Source organism: Zosterops lateralis, assembly GCF_965231275.1.
Source record: "Zosterops lateralis genome assembly, chromosome: 5".
Lineage (NCBI taxonomy): Eukaryota > Metazoa > Chordata > Aves > Passeriformes > Zosteropidae > Zosterops > Zosterops lateralis.
Window position 1 is genome coordinate 2,812,919 of NC_139766.1, and position 23,392 is coordinate 2,836,310.

At 47.7% G+C, this 23,392-nt stretch overlaps 1 protein-coding gene across 1 annotated transcript in view; it reads left to right on the forward strand.

Moving 5' to 3' along the window:
- Positions 1–19,407: 19,407 nt before the first annotated feature.
- SLC4A11 (solute carrier family 4 member 11) overlaps positions 19,408–23,392 on the forward strand; it is a 96,120-nt gene continuing 92,135 nt past the window's right edge. Inside the window, exon 1 of the mRNA XM_083861614.1 lies at positions 19,408–19,800. Coding sequence (XP_083717740.1) covers positions 19,764–19,800 — 37 coding nt within the window. The 5' untranslated portion in view covers positions 19,408–19,763. The remainder of the gene's footprint in view (positions 19,801–23,392) is intronic.

Genomic DNA, 23,392 nt, shown 5'->3' on the forward strand with positions numbered 1-23,392 from the left:
GCACCTAGTGTCCAGCCAAGAGCCAATCTTGCACTGACAGCATCAAAGTCAATTTGTGGTGAGCTTTTTTTTTTTTTGCTTTGGTGTGTGCTGTCTTACTACGAATAAATGTAAACAGTCTTCTCCATCCAAGTGTTAGCAAAAGCAGAGCAGAGGATTATAAAAAGTTAACACCCACCCTGTTGTGCCCGAAGATCTCTTAGCAAATAAACACTGCTCCATGATAGACTGAACTATTTACAAGTCTACTTTCACCAGTGATGAGAGTGGATGGGAAGAAAAAAAATCTGTTTAGTCCCTCTGGTGTCTTGATGATTTCTGTACAAACTGTGGAGAACCTGGAGCACTCAGGTGCAGGTCCATGGCTACCCTTAAAATGAAAATATTGGTGTTTACCAGCTCTTCTGTCTGCCTAAAGCAAACTCTGTGACTCCCTGGTGGTGTCTCCAAGCTCTCCATAAGGTTGGGTTTGGGAGTGTGAAGATAAAATCATTGCTCTGGTCACTCCTATCTGAGGTAATGCTTCCAAAATCAGGAATTAATTCTGCTCCTGGGGTTTGATTATTAGGGAACAGTGCTGTTAGTAAAGCTTGGGCTAAATGACCACAACAATTTAATACCTGCTTATGTTACCAGGCATTACCTTGATACTGGTATCATCTGAGCTTAAAATTTAATTTTACTGAAGAGCCCCCTCAGGGTAAGGCTGTATCTCCATTATACAGCCCTCAAAATAACCTCTCAGGCCTCTGCAATTCCCTGTGGAGGAGCTGAGCTTTTGCAGCAAAAATCTGCTGAGCAAAACCAGCCTGATCCACTTCAATGGCACCAATGGGAATGTCCCATGGGACATTTGGGGCTTTCCTCTTGGATAATACACATGGATTTCTGACAGGAGAGTGGAGCCAGGTGTGGATCAGGCTCTCCTCCCAAAAAACAAAGGACAAGATGAGAGGAAATGCTCTTCAAGTTGTGCCAGGGGAGGTTCAGGTTGGATATGAAGGAAAATTTCCTCACTGAAAGAGTTGCCCAGGACAGTGTTGGAGTCACCAATCCTGGAGGGATTTAAAAGATGTGTGAATTTTCCATAGCAGGGCATCCCCTTCATGGGTTTAACAGGGATAAGGTTGCCACATCTCGATGGGCTTTCAGTTAATTAATTAATTAATCCTCTGGATGTTCTGGCCTCAAACATTCCTTCCATCTTCTCTGGCCCCGGTGCTTCTTTCCAACCAAACGAAGTTGGAGCTGAAATGCAAAACAACTCTTTGAAATTGAAGCTTCTGAAGTTTAAAGGTCTGTGTCTGCAATCCCCCTCTAAGGATGCTCCCATGAGAGTAATTTCTGCCTATTAAAAATCTAAAATTAACCCCTGGGATAACACCCTGTGTTAAAACCAGAGAACAAATTCATCTATTTCTGAGGCACTGAGTGTTTTAATCCCTGTGGACTCTCTCCCTTGGCAATTTATAGCAGATCCCAGTTTTTTAAACTTGGGCTGCGGCAGCTCTTTCCTGGCTTAAAATCCAGTTTCAAACCTGACAAACTTCTAACTGGGTGTGTGTGAAAACAATCTCAGACTTCTCCCTCCACAATCCAACCAGGCAGGAGTTCAGGACCATTTTCAGAAGGTTTTTAGCCAGAGATCCTGGTTGAGGGTTTGGTGGCCAAGTGGCTCTGCGAGGCTGAGGGGTGGCATGAGAAGGGGGTTGTCACAATGATGTGTGAGGTTGGGGAGGTCACAAGGGCTTAAATTGTGTGTGTGTCACCTCACTGGAGGCTTTGCTGTGAAAGAAAAGTTGGCAGGGTGAGGGCAAGAGGAGAGAGGGTCAAAAGGAGCAAATCTGCATGAACCATATGGTCAAAGGTTGTACTGGATGGTCTGGGAGGACTTTTCCAAAGTAAATTATTCTCTGTGCCTGTTCTGGAGGTTGTTTTGTTGTGGTTGAGGTTCTTCCTCTTGTGGCTGTGCAAACCCTCTGCCCCCAGAAACACCCCTGACACGCAGAGCTGCTCACACTGGGACATGTTGTGTCTCCAGAAAGCTCTTTCAGGAGAAAAGCACAACCCTACAGCCCTGGGAAGGCTGACCTGGAACAGAGACTGGACAGAGCCAGAGAATAAAGTAGATATTTATTAAAAAGCCTTTAAGGATACACCTTGGGTAGGACAAGAGCCTGGCCAGGGCTACACCCAAGATGACCCAAAATGGTCATGAGGTCTCACACTTTTATAAGTTTTGGTCCATTTGCACCTTGGGGTTTAATTGTCCAATTACGGCTTCAGATTATGGAGTCCCATCCTTCTTGTTTTCTCTCTTCACTCACCATTGCTTGTGCTTTTGGGCCTGAAACTTGTACTCATTGTCCTTGGTCTTCATCAGGAAAAGGATTTGTTTTGTCTCCTCGCTCTGTGAAGAGCTGAGTGACACTGAATGTGAGGCTCAGAGCTGCACCCCTGGGCAGCTCAGAATCTGAAAAATCACGAAAGCCAAAACTGAAGGCACATGGCAGTCAAGCTCCAGAGGTGTGGAACAGGAGTCCCTGTGGTGTGGGACAAAGCAGACCCTGCTGTGCTCTGTGTCCTGCTGGGCCTCCCTTTCTTGTGCAGGCACCTCCCTGAAGGAGCCCATGCCCCTCCTGGGATAGAGTCAAGTTTTGCAGCACAAACCCAGCCTGGATGAGCAGAACCAGCGCCTTCAGTGCACCATAAAACCCACTTGTTAAGTGGTGGCTTTCTCAGTGGTTTCACAGAGTGCCCCTCCCTGAAGAGAAACTCTGGTCCCTCCCTAGGGGGGGGCTCTTTGATGTAGCAAAGCTCATTCTGACAAACTCAAGATGTTGGAATTTGGTGATTTGTCCTTGCTGCAAAGTGCACTGAAGTGCAGCTGCCTCCTGAAGTGACTTTGGTCACTGTCTTGATGTTGGTCACCCCTGAGGAAGGGTCTGTGTGTCAGTGTGGAGTGGGCAGGGGGATGTGAAATGTGCCCAGGGTCCCTCCCCTTTGTCCCCTCGGGCCACCTCTGCCTCTGAGCCCTGTGTTTGCTGCTGATGGGCATCAGTGAACCTGGATTTTGGGGTTCCTCAGGACTCTTGGGGGGATCCCAGGGGTCCCCCATGCCCAGGTTCCCCTTCCCCTTGCAGGCCAGCTCTGCCTGAGGGTCCCAGGAGATCCTGGGTGTCCCACATGTGCAGTGTCCTGATCTTCTCTCAGGCCAGAGCAAGGGATTATAAAAAAGTTAACACCCACTCAATTTTGCCTGAAAACTTCTCAAAAAATAAACACTGCTCTGTGATAGACTGAACTATTTAAAAGTCTACTTTCACCAGTGATGAGAGTGGGTAGGAAGGAAAAAAACATGTTTAGTGCCTCTGGTGTCTTGTTGATTTCTGCACAAACTGTGGAGAACTTGGAGGTGCAGGTCCATGGCTACCCTTAAAATGAAAATATTGGTGTCTACCAATAGCTCTTCTGCCTGCCTAAAACAAGTTCTTTGATTCCCTGGTGGTGTCTCCAAGCTCTCCATAAGGTTGGGTTTGGGAATGTGAAGATAAAATCATTCCTTTGCTCACTCCTATCTGAGGTAATGCTTCCAAAATCAGGAATTAATTCTGCTCCTGAGGTTCAATTATTGGCAATGGGTGTTAGTAAGGCTCTCCAGATCTCTGCACCCTGAGCTCCCTGTGGGTGCCCAGGGGGGTCCCAGTGGTCCCACCCACCCAGCGTCCCTTATTCCAGCTGTGCCTGGGGGTCCCTCATCCCTGGGGGTCACAGGATAATTGACATTGTCACTAATGAAGTGAGGGAGCAAAGCAGGTTGAGTGTTGGTTCCTACCACTACAAGAAACCACTCTTGGGTTGCCCAAGAGCCTTCTGGATTCCCTTGGAGGACCCCACTAAGAAGAAAATCCACCCAGGTGACTCATTTGGCTCCACCTGGAGATGTGAACTACCAGGGCAGGTGGGTGAGGACTCTTCTAGAGGTGAGGCTGTCCCCAGGGGTGCTGCTGTGGCTTTTGTGTCCCCCACTCTTCAAGGGAAGAGGGAAAGACCTGCCCTGGGATGGGACAGTGGGGTTGGGATAGTTGAAGGCTACAGGGGTGGCTTCCATGAGAAGCTGCTGGCATTTCCCCTGTGTCCCATGGAACTGACCCAGCTGGCTCCAAGGTGGACCCAGCCGAGCCCAGGAAGAAGGGAGGGGTGTGGGAAAGGTGTTTCTAAGATTTGGGTTTACTTCTCCTTGCCCTGCTCTGATTTGATTGGCGATAAATAAAACAAACCGCCCTGAAGTGAGCCTGGTTTTCCCTTGATTTAAGCAGTGAGGGATCTCTGCCTGCCCTGGTCTCGACCTTGAGCCTTTTGTTGTGTTTTCTCAGCCTTGTCCAGCTGGGGAGGGCGGTGACAGATCTGCTTTGGCACCCACTCAGGGTCAGCCCCACCACAAGCCCAAATATCTCCTCCAAGGCCAGCTCAGTGCTGGGATCTGGGGCTAAAGGCTGCAGAAACTGGGGGAAATGTGGAGAGTGATTTTTAACTGAACATAAATTAGCTGCAGAGATTTTTCTGTTCTGTCTATACCTCCTTAGGTTTCCTTGGAGCTGGGAAACACCTGGGGAAAAATTGCCCAGACTGCTTTTTTAGGCACCTTAATGTCTATTATGGATAGAGAATCTTTCTGCAAGAGAGCAGCTTTAGACCAGGAATTTGAAAAGAAAATTATTGACTGTGAGGGTGGGGAGGCCCTGGCACAGGGTGCCCAGAGAAGCTGTGGCTGCCCTTGGATCTCTGGAAGTGTCCAAGGCCGGGTTGGACAGGGCTTGGAACAACCTGGGATAGTGGAAGGTGTCCCTGGGTGACACTGGATGGTCTCTAAGGTTCCTTCCACCCCAATTAATTCCATGACTTTGTAATATCCATGTTTAAAAGCAGCAGATGTATTTATTTTGTGCCTGGGGCTCACCTCAACCCAAAGGCTCTGAGGACCTGCTCCCCATGCCAGCTACTCGATTATATCCAAGAATTACAGGTGAGCAGAATGAGTTTGTGTTGGGAATATTGTGACACTCCAAACTGACACCCTTCATTGGGACCTGCCTTATAGACAAAACACTCTTTGTGATAAATGACAGCATTTCTCATGCACACTTCTTAAATTTTATTTTTTTTAATTCTTTTTTCCCCTCTGTCCCCATGAGCCAGGAAGATTAATGGGAATTTGCTGTTCTCAGCTGTAGGTTTCTTCCCTCATTCTCCTGGTGGGGATAACCCCTGTCCCCTGTTCTGTGGGCAAAAAAGGAATGGGATTGGGAGTTCTGGGTTTACCCAAGCACGGAAGGAGCTACAGGCCATTGGGAGAGAAGAAAGAATCACCCAGATGCATTGCTGGGGGTGCAGAGAAATAAGTTTTGCTCCCGTTGTTCTATTCCCCTCTTGAGCTTGGCTTTATCTTTGTTTTAATCTCCTCCAACACTTTTTCCTTCGAGCTGGGAGGAAACCCCGGGGTGTTCTCAGGAGATGCTGAAAGGATGAGCTGCTTTTGGGATGCTCCCAGGTGCCCTTGGAGCTTTGTTCCCCCTGCCCACACCCGGCCCTGGGGCTCTCCTGGGATGTGGGGAATTGCCACAGGCTGGGATGAAGGGCAGGGCTTTCCCCAGCACAAACAGCTGCCCTGACCAGGAAGCTGCTGAGTTCCCCTTAGAGCTCCTTCCAGAGGCTGAGGACTTTCCTGCACAAGGATGGTGGCCCTTTCCTGGATATTTTTGGGGGGATCTGTGTCCCACAGCCCTGTGGAACTCCTGTAGATCAGTCCAGCCTTGGGCTGCTGTGGTGGAGAAGGAAAAAAACAAAACACTTCAGGGTTAGGATAAGGTGCTGGAGTATCCCATGGCCATGGTCAGCCTCTCCCAGGGGAGGTGGTGATGGCAGGACTGGGAACGAGCCCTGATTTGGGGTGGTGAGGCTGGAGACAAGGATTGCCATGGGAAATCTGCTCAGCTTGTCCTTTTCTGCTTTCCCTTGGGATGAGAGAGCCTTTGGAGCAGATGGACTTGAAAAGCCACGATTGGTGTGAAGGGGATACACCTCAATTTCTGTTTTACCTGAGTGTGGAGTGCCCTGAGGGGTCAGATGTGGGCTGTGGGGTGGGGAGTGCAGCTGGGGCTCAGATTTCTGCCCTGTAGAGCTCCAGAGCAGCTGAAGGAGGAAGGGGAGGGATTTTGGGATACCCTGGAGAGCTCCAGAGCTCACAGGTCCTGCAGCACCTTCCATGCTCCTGGTTCAGGAACACAGGCAGCAGCCCAAGCTGGCCATGCCTGGGATCCCCAGCCCTCAGAAATTTGGAGTGGCTGGGAGCTGTTAATAAAAAGTACTTGGAACCCACCCAAAAATTGCTGGTCTGGAGCTTGTGGAGAGCTTCCAGCTCTGAGGGATGCAGGTAGAGGAGTTTTGCTTTCCTCTTTTCCTGTTCCAGGACTGTGACGTTTTTAAGAGGGGGTTCTGGCAGCCTTGGGGTCTCTTGGGGGCTGCCTGGTCACCCCAGACGTGATGTCCCCATCCCATTCCCAGGACTCCCATCCCATACTGGGAAGGGAAATGCCACCATGAGGGCACCAGGTTGTGGTTTGAAAGCAAAACGAGTGAGAGGCTCCAAGTCAGAAATATAATTTAATAAGAAGAAAGGAAAAAAGATAAAATAAAATAAATGCAATAACACAAAGGACCACTGACAGAGTCAGAACACACCCTGAGCAGGGTGGTGGGAGCAGTCCAGGTGAGGGGCTCTTCCTGAAGCAGTGATCCTGTAGAAAGGTCTGGGAGCTCTGCTCCTCTGGGAATCCAGTGGGTCAGGGCTGCTTGTCCTGTCCCAAATCCCAGATTCTCTCCAGGTGGGAATTCTTGGCTCCTCCCCCTGGGCGGAGCATCTCCCAATGGGATGAGGAGTCGTGCAGTGGCTCCTTGATGGCCCATTAAACAGAGATAACTCCTGGAGGGAGTTCCCTGTGAGTCCTGGGCAAGGCATTGATGGGCCATGAGCAGAAGAGCCCAAAGGAAGGGGGGCCTGGGAAAACACTGCCCCACCTGGTTCCAACAGCTCATGGAGATGGTGAGAGAATAAATACTTTGTGTACATCCTACACTACAACCCAGGACACACTGTCTGGCAGTCCTGGTTGGAAAGTGTAGGCATTGTACAGCCTGGAGGGGATTTTTGCTTTTCCTGCCCTGATCCCACCCCACATCAGCCTGTTCTCAGGAATGATTTACTGGAATTATCCCTGTGTGTCTCTCCCTCTGACAGGGAAGCCTTCACCTGCTTCAAAGCCCCTCAGCTGCTTCCCCCACAGCTCCTCCCTGTTGTGTTCTTCTGGGCTGCTCTGCTTTGTGCCTCCTGAAAAAAACTCTTCCAGATGGTTGGAATCACTGCAAATCACCTCTCTTTGGAGCAGAGGTGCTGTTGCTTCATTGAGCACCAAACTTTGGGATTTTTTTTTTGTGTTAGCCACAAGTATTCTGTTGGGATAATGACTGGATAATTATTTAACCTCCTTTGAGTTTTGTGGTGCTAATCAAGCCTTGTCTTCTTTAATCTGTGCTCCAGTGTCGTGACTGGGGCATGATTTAGAGGGAAGAGAGGGGCATAAACTTGTGTTACTGAGCCAAATTTGCTTAACCTCCCTGAAATAGCCTGTGAAGGTTGTGCTGCTCCAGGCCACAGCTGATCCTGTTTGTGCTGCTGGAGATCTGAAGGGCTCTGTGTGATCTGATCTCCCTCAGATTTAGGGTTCTCTTGGTTACTGGGATTGCAGGGAGAAGTTTCTGCCTTACCCAGACAAATAATGAAATAATAAAAATCTCCATGGTCACGAGGGAGGAGACTGAAGAGTGTGGTCAAAGGTGGGGAAAAAGAAATATTATGGATTATTTTTTTTGCTTAAAAATCTAACAAAAGGTAACTGTTCCTGTGACACAGTGCAGAGCTGTAGGTCTCCCTGCTGCAGGATTTTTGGAGATGCTGAAATGACCTCAGGGGATGAGTGAGCCCTTCTGTGAAGGGCTGTGGAGACCTTCAACTCAGGATCCTCGGAATCCAGTCTTGGAGAACACCTTAAGAAGTCTCTCCATAGGCTGGGAAGCTGCAAAAGCTCTTTAATGGATATTTGTTGGCAGTTTTGATCCAATCCAGGATTCTGGGCTGGAGCAGATTTATGGATCAGTGGAAGGAGCTGTTTTAAGGCTCTTGAGATGCCCTTTTCTCCCCCTCCATACCCATCACCAGTGACTCCCACTGTGTTCAAAGGCTGGCAGCAACAGCACTCCAGGCTTTTGCTTTCTCTGCAGAACCAAAACCTTAATGGGATGTTTGTTTGGGAATTGTGGCCAGGAACACTCACCCTGGCTGGATGTTGCAAGGAGAGGGGCTGAGCCTTTAGCTGTCTGCATCCTGCTCCTCATGGTTTTCACAGGGCTTGCTCAACTCTTCCCTCACAGTTTCTATTTCTCCTTGGTGATCACGACAGAGGAAATGTGCCAGGTGAACCTTTTAGTCTTTCAGAAAGTCAGATAATGACCTTGAATCCAGCCAGGGTGGTGCTGTCAGCACCTCGGGGTGTTTGGTGTGATGGGGCCACTGCCACTCAGTGATTTCAACCTTTTTAATGAGTGAGGCTGGATGCAGCCTGGTGTCCCAACCCACACCAGATCCGGGCAGGGATGAGCTGGATATGGGCTGGAATCAACCACAAATTGGGCCAGACTTTCCTGAGCCTGCAGGATGTTCCTTGGGGAAGAAGGGATAAGGCTTTGGATTTCTCTAGAGCTGTCAGATCTCACCTTGCTCAGGGTAGAATTTAAATCACTGAATTGTAGAATATTCTGAGTTGGAAAGGGCCCACGAGGATCATCAAAGTCCAAGGATCCCACCCTGTGCCTGAGAGCTTTGTGCAAACACTTCTGGAACTCTCTCAGGCTGTGCCCGAATTGGTTTTGGGATTGGGACAGAACCAGCCTGTCTCTGATAGGACAGAATTCCCTTCTCCTTCCTCCTGCTGGGGAAAATAAACCAGGGATGTGATGTGTGGGGAGAGCTGCCTGTGGTGAAACCACACAAAGCTGGGTCACAAACTCAGCTCAAACCTTCAGTAAGGATTTCTTGCTAAAAATGACCACAAGCACCAAATTTATCAGCGTGGACCAGGATGGAATATCCCCATCCCAATCCTTTGGGCACTGAATGCCTCAATCCCAGTGAGGTGAGACAAGCCCTGGGGGGATTTGCATCACTCACCCAACACGACCACAATGAACTTTTGGTACTTTGTGGTGTTTGTAGCATCGTTCTGGAGTGCAGGGAACATCCTGACTGTGAGAGTTCAGGTGTAGCAAGCATGAAAACAGCCTGGCTGAGCTGGAGGGGAATCCTGGAGCCAGAAGGTGGCTGACAATGAACTGCTGTGTTGAGTGTTTCAGTCTGTAATCAATAAATATTTGTAATGGCAGGCAAACTCTCTATTAAAAAGCTTTGAGAGTATCTGCTTTGTGTCTCCAGGCTGAAAACAACCGTGCCAGGACAGCAACCTCCCTGATTTTCTCCTTCCAAATGCCGCCTTTGTTTGCTCCCCTGTTTCTGGCAGCAGTTCAGGGGGTGCTCAGTGTGATGGGCAGAGAAGGAGCTGAAGGGATGGAGTTCATGTCCCCCATGAGCTGGGAGAGGAGGGGTCTTCAACCAGCCTGATGTGACCTGCATGGACAAGGAGATGAAGGAGATGTGAGTGAATGCAGCTCCTCACCTGAAGGTTTCTATGTTTTATTAGGGAAGAATGTTGTAGCTGCTGAATGAGGGCTTGGCATGTTTGTGTATAAAGACAAAAATATCAAGAGTTCCAGGTTGGATGGGACCTGGAGCAACCTGGGATAGTGGGAGGTGTCCCTGCCCATGGCAGGGGGTGGAATGAGATGAGCTTTGAGGTCCCTTCCAACCCAAACCACGATTCTGTGAGACCTGTAGGAGTTTTTGGAAAGGTGGATCAGTGTGTTTGGTCCCTGGGAGAGGATGAAGGTCGGTTTTGGCTGCTCTGGAAAAGGCATCACTGGACAAAGCTTGGAGCAGTAAAGTTGATCACTTAAGGATTCTCCTCTGAACAGCATTGTCCATGACTTGGAATAATACCAGCTCTGACCCTAATTTTGGCTGCTTATCTGGTTCCCAATGGGCTTCAGTGCTCAGAGACAAAATCATCTGGGGCTGGTGCTGCCTTGGGGAAAGCAAATGCTGCAAAGAGAGGACCTGGGAGTTGTTTCTTGCTCTGGAACTAAAACATTTCCGAAATCAAACTGCTGCCCAGCTTATCAGGGTGTAAACACGTCCTCCTGTGGGAACAGGAATTGCAGACCAGTCTGAGCTGAATCTTGCTGCCTCTCTTCATATCAGTCTGCTGGAGTCTCTCAGACACTGGAGGTCTGCAGAGGGTTTGAAATGCATTGTTTTTCCTCATCTATTTTCTTCATGGGGGAGGCAGCAAAGACCTTGGACTACCAGGAATGTTTGGTTTCATTCAGAGCTGCTCCGTGGTGGGTGTTACACCAGCGCAAGGGAATGCACTGCTTTTATTCCCTTTCTCAGAAAACCCCTTGTTTTGGTGGCTCTGGTGCTGAAAGCTCAGAAATCACACCAAGGCTCCTTCCCCAAACACATCCTTGGGGATATTTCAAACTGGTTGAACTCTTGGGGGTGTGTGGAGCATCCTCAAAAAAAAAGAAGGAAAGAAGGACAGAATGTTGTGATAAAGGAATTGTGCTCCTGATGTGTTTTATTCTGTCCTTGGGTGAAATCTCTTGCCACATCCTGAGACTTGAGGCTGGGGAAAGGGCAGGGCATGTGGGAGCTCCCTAGAGAAGGAAATTACTCTCATCAAGTTACTCTCTGCTTTAATTTCAGTCATTTCTACCTATTTTCTCAGGATTTCCAGCCAGGAGCCAGCCTGTCTGTGAGAGAAGCATCTGAATGGATGAGAAGGTGCCAGCACTGTTGTAGGTGGCTCTTTGAAGTCTGCTCATTCCCTTCAGCCAGGACACCCCAAAATACAGCCTGGAAAGAGCAGGCCAGGCAGCTGGAATTACAGGAGTTGTAATTGCAGCTGAATTCTGCAGGACCAGGAGCTGCAGCCCAGCAGACACCAGTCTGTGGTGGTGGACAGCTCTGATGTGCAGCTCTCAAAATAATGGTTGGGTTTGATAGTTTTGGTGTGTAAAAGTTGTTTCTGCTCACTGGGGTAAGAGGCAACAACAGGATTAAAAGGTATTTCCTAGAGTTCTGCAGCCTCAGGTGGAGAATGAAGAAGGAGAGTGTGGATGGGCTGTCTACAAAATAAATACAATATAAATGTTGTGGAGTCTCACATCTCTTTGCATGTAGAGATCTTTCCTGTAGCAAGGAAATAATTTTATATTCTGGCACAGGACTGATATTGAAACACTGAATTCAGAGATAAGAATCATTGTTTTTTTTCTTCCAGCTCTCCTTTATTAAAAAGGAATACAACTCATCAACCCCCTCTTTGTTTTTTACATGACAACCTTTGGGGTTTTCTGGTTTGTGCAAGAAGAATAATCTCCTAAGAGATGATGACCAGACTGGTGTTTAAGTGGTTTAATGCTGGAAAACTTCCTTGCTAGTGAGTCAAAATTACCTTGCACTGGTCCTTTCCTGCTCCTCTGCCTCGTGGCAGCAAAACATGGCAAAAACTCGTGGTCTGCTTGGAATTTTTCCATGGAACGGTTTTCTTTGTAAACTTGCAGGTGATTTCAGGCTTCTTACTTTGGGTATCAAATGCTTAAAAGTTTCTCTTTCTGCCTTGTAAAGACTGCAAAGGAATCTACAAACCTCCAGATCCTTCTGGCACAGCTTTTGCTGTCCAGAAAAGGATGTCTCAGATGTCTCAGCTGGACTAGATGATCATTGTAGGTCCCTTTTGGAAGTGCTTTACCTCAGGAATGGCTTTTCCAGCTCGTTATTCTTTCTTCCCTCTCATAGAAAAGGGAGGTGTGTGGCTGGAAGAAAAAAAAACCCTCTGCTTTCAGATGATTTAGTTTGTCACTGTTCAGTGGGAGTCACTAAATCCCTGCTGGCATCAAGAGTCTGTGGCATTTAATGCAAAAAAATATCATCATAAAGACACTGAGCTGCTTCCTAAAGGCATTGAGGGCTTTATTTATCCCCTTCTCCAGGTGGTGGGAATGGTGCTGATCCAAATTAATTTGAAGAACAAATGCTGGGCTATCAGCACTAAAAAATCTCAGTTTTGGTTAATGTGGCAGTAGGGAGAGTAACTCAGTCCCACTGTTGGGTTGTTTTGATTTTCATTAGTCGTTGCTTTACTGATTCCAGAGTATAAAATTCCTTTCAGTTGCTGTTGGTTGAAGAGCTGGGCTCTCAAACTAGAGGCTCTGGGTACCCCCTCTGTCCCGTTGCTTCTCTCACCTCAAGGAGAGAGAAGCAGGAGGTTTTTCTTGCAGCCCAACTTGAGTTCCACGGGCACAATGAACCCTGAACCTGCTTTAGTAGCAAGGAAAACCCTGTTGGGCTTTGAAGCTGCTTGTGGAACTTGAGGTGGTTTTTGTTTTTTTTTTTTTGCTTTTTCTTTCCCCTGTTCTTATGAGTTTGCTGCCAGCAGTTGTGTGTGCTCAGTGAGATGAAAGTCACCGTGCCCAAGTGTGAAGATTCATCACAGCCACATCCCAGAATCTGATCCCTTTTTTTTGTGTTAAAAGTGGGAGTTTCAGCTTGTCTGGAAGCTGTTCCAGTTGCTCACAACTTCTCTGTGCTGCAAGTCCTCGTGAACCTGCTGCTGAGTCAGTTAAAACCTACTCTTTTTTGGCCTGGAAAGTTGTCTTCATTAGGCTTGTTTTTGTCTCTGTTGCTTCCCCATGTGTTTTTTGCCTGGTGTGAAGCTGCCTGGTGCCCTCCTCTTCCTCATCACAAAGGTTTCAGGTAGATATTTACCCCCGTGGATATGTGTGATTTAGCTGGATGAATTAGTCAAGAGGCTCTGCATAGCTGGGATTTAAGGCTATTCCTCATTATTACATCTGCTGATTGTCCCTGTTTTTTATCTGCCCCTTTGCGTTGTGTAATCCTTTATTGCGTTGTTGCATGACATCATCTGGATCCGCTGCCCTGTGCTTTTTGGGCTGCAGAACATGTTCAGCTGAGTCTTGGGCAAGGAGCAGGATTTATTACTAAATCCATTAGAGTTCTGGAAATAAATAAACACCATGCTGAATTCCTTATCCACCAGCACGTTGCCTCCAGCAGCAGTGAAAATATTCACATCGAGTCGCCGCTGATTGCCCGAGAGGGGCTGGGGTTGCCAGTGCCTGGACTGACTGAGGGTTTTGTTGTTTTGTTTTGTTTTTTTTTTTTCCCTTTAAATTGTGCTCTTGCACAAAACCCAAAAAAGGTTGGCAAGTGTGTTCTCTACTGGAATCAACAATCTCTTAATGCTCTGAGGCTAAACTAAGGCTGAAGTCAGCTATTCAGCTGTGGCTCTGTGCAAATCTATTGTGTTTATCTCTGCCCGAGACGTACTCATTAGGCAGCAGGACTCTTTGTGTAGCTGTAACATCATTTTTAAGGGTAGGATTTTCCCAAGATTTTTCCCACAAAGAAACCAGAGCAGTGGAAAACCATCTTCTGCTGGATGCCTCCTCTTCTTCAGTGGCACGGCTGAGCCTCAGCAATCCCACTGTGCTGGAGAGAAGGGGCAGCTCTGATCTCTGCTCTGTGACAGGGACAGGACCTGAGGGAAGGGCTGGAGCTGGGTCAAGGAAGGTTTAGGTTGGAAATCAGGGAAAAGTTCTTCATCCAGAGGCTGGTGAGGCATTGCCCAGGTTCCCCAGGGAATGGAAACAGTCCTGAGGCTGTCAGAGCTCCAGGAGGGTTTGGACAACAATCTCAGGTACAGGGTGGGATTGTTGGGCTGTCTGTGCAGGAGCTGGATCAGTGATCCTGTGGGTCCTTTCCAACTCAGGATATTCCATATTCCACCAGTGTTTGCTGTGTCCTGTAAGGATGTTTTGGCTCTCTGGCAGCAGGGAGATGGAGCCTGGGCTCTCCTGCAATGTCCAGCAAACTCCATGGAGAGATCTCTGATTGCTGCAGGAGGGAAAACTGACAGCCAGGTACTGAAGGGCCAGAGCAGAGCTTAAGCTGCTGCTTGGGAGATGGATTTCAGTCCCACACTCCCCAGGAAATAACTTTTTCCTTTATACCAAAATTGACCACAATCATTGTTGCTTCAAAGTCTGATTAAAATCTTGCCCTGGGATGGTCTGGCTGTGCTCAGGAGCCTGAGGGCAGACTGTGGCTGTAAGAGCAACCAAGTCCATGTGCTGTTGCTCCTCTCTCCTCCAGCATCAGAAGGATTTGGAGCTGCTGGAGAAAGGCCACAGAGGCCACAGAGCTGCTCCAAGGGCTGGAGCCCCTCTGCTCTGGAGCCAGGCTGGGACAGCTGGGAATGTTCCCCTAGAGGAGAGAAGGCTCCAAGGAGAGCTCAGAGCCCCTTTCAATGCCTAAAGGTGCTCCAGGAGAGCTGGAGAGGGACTGGGGACAAGGGATGGAGGAACAGGACACAGGGAATGGCTTTGAAGGGTTTGTAGGGATATTGTGAAGGAATTGTTCCCTGTGAGGGTGGTGAGGCCCTGGCACAGGGTGCCCAGAGAAGCTGTGGGTGCCCTTGGATCCCTGGAAGTGTCCAAGGCCAGGTTGGATGGGGCTTGGAGCAACCTGGGATAGTGGAATGTGTCCCTGCCCATGGCACGGGGTGGCACTGGCTGGGCTTTACTATCCTTTCCAACCCAAACCATTCCATGATTCCACAATCCTCTCCGAGCTGCAGTTCCATCCTGGGGCTCCTTTCCAGAGAGGTGACAGTCGGGTGGGAGTTGCTCCCTTTTCGTCTCCTTAGACACCTCCTGGAGGTGGGAGATGATTTTTGGAAAGAAGTGACTCCTGTTTTAGGGCACGAGAAGGGGCTGTGCTCAGGGCACATCTCACCTCCCTGTCCTAGCTAGGGGTAGCACGAGTTGGCTGCAGGGTCTGGCCTAATGAGCTCTGCATGTTGGCATGGCTTTGGCCAGGGAGTTTCTGCCTCCAGCCCTGGCAGAGCCTGCTGGAGCCTGGCTGCCTTCCCCAGCTCCTGCCACTGCCAGGAGGAAATCACCATCTGGGTGCAATCTGCAGCTGAAGGAGTCTGACCTTCCCAGCAGCTCTTGGTTGAGCACCAGCTCTGGTGCTCACTGGGCTCCTTTCCTTGCTAGGGAAAAAAATAATAATAATAAAAAAGATTGTGCAGGAGGGAGACAAAGGAATGAGAGTTTATGTGTATTTTAATCAAATATAGCTGATTTCTCCTCTTGTGGGAGATGGCTCTCACTTTCTGGTTGGGAGCATGAGCAAGGAGCAGCAGAATATTGCCTTTGCCTTAAAGCTTCGGATTTCTAGGTCTGCTCCTTGTGCAGCTGCCTCCTAAACTCCCCTAACCCCCTGTGCTAAAGGGACTGCTGTGCCTTTTCCTGGAGTTGTTTTGTGAATTTCATGGTCTTCTCTGCCTTATCTGGATGAATTTCTCAGGTGGGGGCAACCCTAAAATATTTGACTCTTAGAGGAGGACTTGATGTGCTCCCTTTCACCTGGGTGAGCTGTTGCTGTCCAGCCTAATATTTATTAATATTATTTATATGTGCTTTTGTGGGCTGAAAAGGCACCAGAAGAAGGTGGCAAGTTGCTAAACCCACCTCAAAGTCTCAAAACCCATTCAAATTGCAGATTACTGGTTCCCTTGGCCTCTAAACTTAATTTCTTTGATTTCTGAAAGCAAACCTGGTGCCTCAAACCAGCCTGAGTCTCCTCGGAGCAGCCTGAAATGTGTGTCCTGAAATGGGATCCCCAGAGCTGCTCTTGTGGGATTCAGCTCCAGGGGTGAACCAGGGAATGCTGAAGGAAACGATGGTGGGACAAACACTTCAAACCCACCCCAAATGACACAGAATCCAAGGCAGGAGTGACCTGGGAGTTCCCAGCAGGTCGCTGCTCCCTCTGCTGTGCCTTTGCCTGCAGTGTCCTGCAGGTGATGGCACGAACAGGATGTGCAGCAGGAGCTGGGAAGAGAGCTCAGCTTTCCCTTGAGTTGCAGTCAAAGCAGCAGGAGGTGGGCTGGGATTTAAGGGAGTTCATGATTCAATCAGAATAAAACAACCCAGGCTGAAGTTATGGCAGTACTTAATTTTTTTTAATTTGGATCCCCTGAGCAACTTCTTTGCTTTTGTTTCAAGCCTTGGCTGTGGCACAGCTTGGGAATCCCAGGGCTGCTTCATGAGGATGGGATGAGGGTTTCTCTGCAATGCTTGGGTCCACCTAGTGTTACTTTCTGTGTCCAGGCTCTTGCAGCCTCCAACGTGAGGCCACCAGAAAGGGAAAAAAAAAAAAAAAAAAAAAAGGAATCAATCAGAGTCTTGGAAAAGCATCCTGCTAAAAAGCAAATACACCTGGCATCTGTCCCTGCCTTGGAGGGAACCCAAGAACTTCTGCTGGGATACTCGGCTGATCCTGCTGGACCAGGCAAGCAGGTCCTGTATGATCTGGTTGTGAAGCAAAAATCCACTTCCCACTGGTTTCCAGCCACAAACCAGCCTGGCTACAAAGAGCTGCTTAATGCCAACCAGTCAGTCAATAAGAGAGGAAAATGAACTTCTGCCTGGGAGGGAGGTTGGCTTTGTGCATAAAGTTAAGAACCTGCTGGAGGGGAATGTTGGGATGAGGCTCCTCAGAAGCTGATGGGCTTGGGGAAGGGTGTAACTCCTGCTCCTTGGATCCAGCTGCCCCTGGGTGACTGTGCTTGGCTGTGACAGTGGAGAATGTCTGCAAAGATCAGGTCTGGAGACGCTGGGATAGACCAGAGAGCGCCAGACACTGAAGTATCTGATGTCCCCTCTGGTGCCTGGAATGGTGTCAGACAAGCTGATACCCTCCAGAAAATGCTTCTGGTGGGGGGCTAAGATTTCCAGCATGAGACTGGAACTGCTATAATGAGAATTTATCATAATGAGAAAACACGGTTTGGTGTATTAAAAGGGAGTTAATACGGGGCCAAGTTTTCTACCATGAACTGAGAGCCCACAGGATGCAGGACTGGAAAGGATCTCAAAACTCCTGGAAGAGACTTTCTGGCCCTGTGAAGTTGTCCCTGCATGATCTCAGGTATTTCATAGTCCTTTCTGGTTATTCTCTTCCAGGAGAGATGGCAAGGTGACCACTGGGCACACTGGGCTCCCACTCACCTGGTGCAGCTCAAGGTGTGCACAGAATTAAATCTTGTATTCAATATTTACAGTTTAAGCCGCTCAAACAAGGATTCACTCCCACAATAAATGCATCCTCCAGAAGCCAACATAACTGGATTAAAACCAAATCCTCCCACTTTTTTTTTCCCCTCTTTTTGGGTGATGTCCTTGTTTTGACTGGGATAGAGTTGATTTTTTTCTTCCTCAGAGGCTGATAAAGCACCGTGTTTTGGGTTTACTATGAGAATAATGTTGCAGTAATAGCTTTAACCTTCAGCTTTTGACAGGGAATTTCCCACCTAAGTTAAAATTATGTCAAATGCTTTCCTGGGTGGTTTGGGGTTTTTTTTTCCCTGGATGTGGTTTGTTGATTTAGAGGATGGGGAAGGCTCACTCAGGATATGCTGAGCCTCTACACCAAGATCCGTCGCAATAAAAAAGCCAAGATGTCAATAAGATGTTCTTTAAACATTCTTTCCAAATATCCAAATTTTGTGGTTGCCCCTGGATCCCTGGAAGTGTCCAAGGCCTGGTTGGATGGGGCTTGGAACACCTTGGGATAGTGGAAGTTGTCCCTGCCCATGTAAGGTAGAGTGGGACTAGATGGTCTTTAAGGACCCTTCCACTCAAACCATTACAGGATTCCCAAATTGTAGCTGGATCAGCTGAAACCCTTCTGGAGGAAAGAAAAATCAGGAATTGGAGAAACAAAACAGTCCCAGTCCAATTTTTATGCTGTAAGAACTTAAATGTGCCTTTTTTTTTTCCTAAAGCAAAGGCTGCAGGTTGTTTTTTTTTCAAATGTCATTTTTGCTGCTTGGCTTGGTAAAGAACCTCAAGCTCCCTTGCTGTGCTTTGCCCCAGGGATTTATTCTGACCCCCAGCTGGTTGATTTTTGACTAAAAAGTGCCTGTGCCAGGTTATTTTAGAAAAATTTTGAAGTGGCAGAGAAAACCAGTCTGGATGATGGGACCCCACCATGTCCATGAACACACCTGATGGGAGAAGCCAGATTTGTCAGTGCTGCGCTTTCCCCCTGCTCTGAAGTTATGAACAACATCTCCCCTGCTCATGCTTCCTGCATCCCTGCAAAAGTAAACACAGATTAAATTTTTTTATTGAGGGGAAGAGCCTCAATCCAGGGCCTTGTTGTGCTGGAACAAGGTGGGATGGTTTTAACGTGAAGGATTCATGTCTAGATAGATATGAATGAGTATTAAGAAGATTTTTTTTTTCAGTAAGAAAGAGGGTGGTGAGACCCTGGCACAGGATGCCCAGAGGAGCTGTGGCTGCCCCTGGATCCCTGGAATTGTTTCATATCAGGCTGGATGGGATTTGGAGCACTTTGGGATAATGGAAGGGGCATCATGGCAGGGGCTGGAACTGGCTGATCTTTGAGACCCCTTCAACACAATATATTATATAAAACACTCTCTAGTGAGTATTTTATATTCCCGAGGAAGGTGTCCCTGCACCATTGCGGGGGGGGGTGGAAGTGGATGATCTTTGAGACCTCTTCCAGTGCAATATATTATATAAAACACTCTATAGTGAGTATTTTATATACCTGAGGAAGGTGTCCCTGCACCATTGCAGGGGGGGGTGGAACTGGCTGATCTTTGAGACCCCTTCCAACACAATATATTATATAAAAATATATATATTTTATATATATATATTATATACAATATATATATTATATAATATGTATTTTATATATATAATATAATATTTTATATATATATATATAATATAAAATATATAAAACACTCTCTAGTGAGTATTTTATATACCCGAGGAAGGTGTCCCTGCACCATTGCAGGGAGGGTGGAACTGGCTGATCTTCGAGACCCCTTCCAACACAATATATTATATAAAAATATATTTTTTTATTATATATATATATATTTATATATATATTATAATATAATATATAAATGTTATATATTATATATATAATATATTATATATTATAATATAATATAATATAATATAATATATATATATATTTTATAAAATATCTAAAACACTCTCTAGTGAGTATTTTACACCCCCGAGGAGGGTTCTGCGGGTACAGCTGTGACTCTGCAGCGCCGCGGGCGGGCTTTAGGACCCGGCCGGGTGTGACACCGCCTGTCCCTTCCCCTTTCCAGCCGCGCTCCTCACTCGGGACTTTCTCCAACTTATTTATTTATTTTTTTTTCCTTTAAACCCCTATCATTATTTTTTAAAATCGGCGCGCATGCTGGGGAGGGAGTAAAAACTTTTTTTATCTTATTTTTTTTTCCTAATAATTTATTTATTTTCGGCGCGCGGGGGGGGGGGAAAATAAATACAGAAACCTCCACCCCCCTTTCCCTCTGTCCCTCCCTCCCTCCTTCCCCCGGGCGCGGGGCAGGCGAGAAGGCGATGCTGAGGACGGGGTGAACATGGCAGCCCGACGGCTCTTCCACCTCCAGCCCTGCGGTGAGGGGGAAAAAAAGGGTCTAGGGAGGGGTTTGGGGAGGTTTTTAGGGGACAGGAGTGTCCCCTGTGCTGTCCCGGTTTGTGTTTGTTGCGCCAGCGCGGTGGGATGCGCTGGGCTGGGAGAGTTGGGTTGGTTTTATCCCCTCTTGGCATCGAGGAAAAAATACAAAAAAAAAATATTTAAAAATCTTTGCTTTGAAAGGTTTGGATTTTTAAATTATTAATTTTTTTTTTTTCTGTTGATATTTGCGGGTGACACCCCCCCAAAATTGAGCCCTGGGGATGCCGGTGGCACAAGGAGAGGGGGAGGGAAAAAAAGGAGCGATGGAAATTTCGGGTCTGGCTTTTTTTTTTTTGGGGGGGGTGGTCTGTGTTTTATCCCCCCTCACTTTGACTTGTTTTGCAGCTCAGCTCCGCTCTGCTGCTTGTGCGGATGAGGTTTGCCTGACTTCTTGTCCGTGTAAAAACCGCAATTAAAAAAAAAAAAAAAAAAAAAAAAAAAAAAAAAAAAAAAAAAGAACTAGAAAAAGTGAAACTTTAATACGAAAAGTTGGTGCAACTTATGCGTGCTGGGGAAAGACCCCCCCCCCCCCCCCCCCCATGCAAAGAGTTATTTAAAATGCGGGAAGGAGGATGGGGAGGGGTTTAAACACCCTTGGGAAGTGACTTTCTGATTTGGGGTGAAGTTTTCAGGGTTATTTTGTGCGGTGTCTCCCCCTGCCCTGCAGAGGAAGCGCTTCCTTCAGCGGCCTGGCCACACTGGGGACACTGGGGACACTGGGGACACTGGGGACACTGGGGACACCGGCTGAGCGGTGACAGCCACCGGGGCTGGGGGCACAGAGCTCTGTGCTGGTGCACAAGGGACTGTAGGTGGCACAGCAGCTTTGTCACCCGTGCTGTGTCTCCCGGACATCTCCTTGGGATCGGTGCACGGGGTGGATCTTGTGCTTTTCTCGCTCTGGTTTAATGGGAAAGTTTTTGTTGAGATGTTCTGGCTCAGAGCTTTGATTTTGTGTTTGTCCCTGTTGTCACTCTTGAGACCTGGCGATGCCACAGGCTGTCCTGCAGGAATAGAAAACGGTGGGATGGTTTGAGTTGGCAAGAACTTTAAGGGTTCATGTTTAACTTTAAGATCATCTTGTTCCACTTCTGCCATGGGCAGTGACACCTTCCACTATCCCAGGCTGCTCCAAGCCCTGTCCAGCCTGGCCTTGGACACTTCCAGGGATGCAGAGACAACCACAGCTTCTCTGGGCAGATTTGCACTTGGAGAATCCACAGGGAATTCTCCCCTTTTCCCCCCGAGTTGTTTCAGTGTTTGCAGGATTTCTCCTGGATTGTCTCTTGGTGTGAGCTCAGCCTTGTCCCTCCTCTGCCAAATTCCTGCCCCTGCAGTGCTGGATAACCCACATGAGACCCAGGAGTGAGAAAATCCATCTGCGCCTCACCTGCCTCACTCTTGGTGGGTTTGTGGCTGCCTTTTTTTTTTTTTTTTTTTTTTTTTTTCTTTGGAGGTGACACTTTGAGCCCTGTCTGCACAGCAACCTCAGTCATTGCTGCCTCCCCCTGTTTCCCGGCTATAATCGGGATTTGTTGGTTAATCCATCTCAGCCAGAGCCCTCCAGTTTTGAAATGTCTGTGGCTTTTGTACAGTTGGTGCTCCGTAAGGATGATGGACCGCAGAGGAAGTTCCCCTCCGGCTCTCCTGTTGTTCCTTGGCAGTTTGAATGCTTCAGCTTGTTTAAATAAATGCAGATTAAAAAAAAAAAAAAAAAAAAAAAAAAAAAAAGGAGGGTTGGGGTTTTAACTGGAGCCTTTGCTTGACCCAACCCGGTGGCATAAGATATCTGTGTGTAAGCTCAGAGTGGCTCGACTTCTAGTAAAGCTGTAGTAAATTATTTGAGGCTGTAAACATTTATTAAAACAAGCTTTATTTTTGTGTTGAGTCAGTGTGAAAACAAAGATGTCTTGGGTTTCAAAGGGAAAGGATCCGCAAGGGAAGCTTTCTGTTGTTGGCTTAAAGGAAAGTGTCAGTGAGAAGTTGGGTATTTCAGCAGAAGGGAGCTGAGGTAAGAGTTAGGGTCAGATTTGAGCTTCAGAGTTGGAATTTAATCCAGAATTATCAGACTTGACCTGGTGCTGTTCAGTTTGCCTGTTTGTTGTTTGGTTTCATCTTTCTTGCAGGAGGCAGCTGAGGTAAGAGTTAGGCTCAAGGTCAGTTTAGTTTTAAAGTTGGATTTTAGTCCAGAATTACCCACCTTAGCCTGGTGCTGTTTTATTTTTCTGTCTAAGACTAAAAGCTCCAATTCTGTCCTGGCAGAACTTCACTGATGCTCTGCATAGGTACTTATGCCTAAGGACAGGTGTGTTAAATCACATTATCTGGGGAAAACTGCTTGTTTGGGCGTTTTTTTCAGTAATTTTAATACTGTGTGTGGTTCAGGTGTCTCTGGGAAGCCACAGGAACCTTTCTGTAGCAAAAGGCTGGGTGGGATTTGAGTTACCTCCTCCTAAAGTGAACTCACTTCTGGAGAAGTCCTGGTTCCTTGTATAGGATTGCCCTGGGAATAAACAAAGCTTTAGAAACTCATCATCATGGAGCTGTTATCTACCCTCTAAATATGCAAATCCTTGCCAAGACATCCAGCACAGGTTAAATCCCAGCTATCTTTGCTATTACCGTCTGGGCTGGGTGGGGAGTCTGCTGGGAAGGATGCAGTGTGGTTAAAAACCAGGAATGCTGAGACAATTCCTAATAATTCATCCTTACCTGAGCCTGAGCAGTGTTGTGTGATTGTGAAGTTTGCAGGGCAGCTCTTTCAGAAGTTTGTGCTGGGATCTGGTGATGCTGAAAAATCTTGTTTTATTTTTATTTTATTTTTCCTCCTCTTTCTCACTGGAAATACAACTTCCTAACTCTGGTCTGGGCTGAGCTGTCCCCACAAAGGCTCTCTGCAGAGCACAGGGACAGGCTGGCCCAGAGCACAGCGCTGCAGGCTCCTGCATCTGTCACTGCTGGCTGTGATATCAAAGGGCTTTGCTGTCACTCAGAACTCCACGGGTTTTTCTACTCCCTCTTTCTAAATTCATCCCTGGCTCTGACTCCCAATTAAAACCAGCAGGACCGAGGGCTTCACTCCACCTCTGCTGCTGTGAAGGAGGTTCTGCGAGCTCTGATCAGGCAGTGGAGCTGTGATTTGGGTAGGGAACAGAGGCAAGAGTAGTGTCAATCCTCAGAAATTGTCAATCCTGCTGAGAAAATGTGAGAACACGGGGAGAAAAACATGAAAACCAAGGCACTGGAGTGGGTTACACTTTATGCTGGTGTTGAGTGAGGACTTCTCTTCCCCACACGTCCTTTGGGGTTCCCCAGGTTTGAAGGACCTGATGGAAGTGGCAGGAGAAAGGGCTGTTGGGGCTGTGGCAGCTATGCCCTGGTGGGATGGATGCCAGCAGTGCTGATGGGGAAAATTAAGACTCGAAGCTGGTGGAGAGAATATCTCAGCTGGTCAATGCTCAGAACTGTGCAACCTTTGTCTCAAGGTGTTCAGCTGGGTGAACAGTGGAGGTGGAGTGACTTATTGCTGGG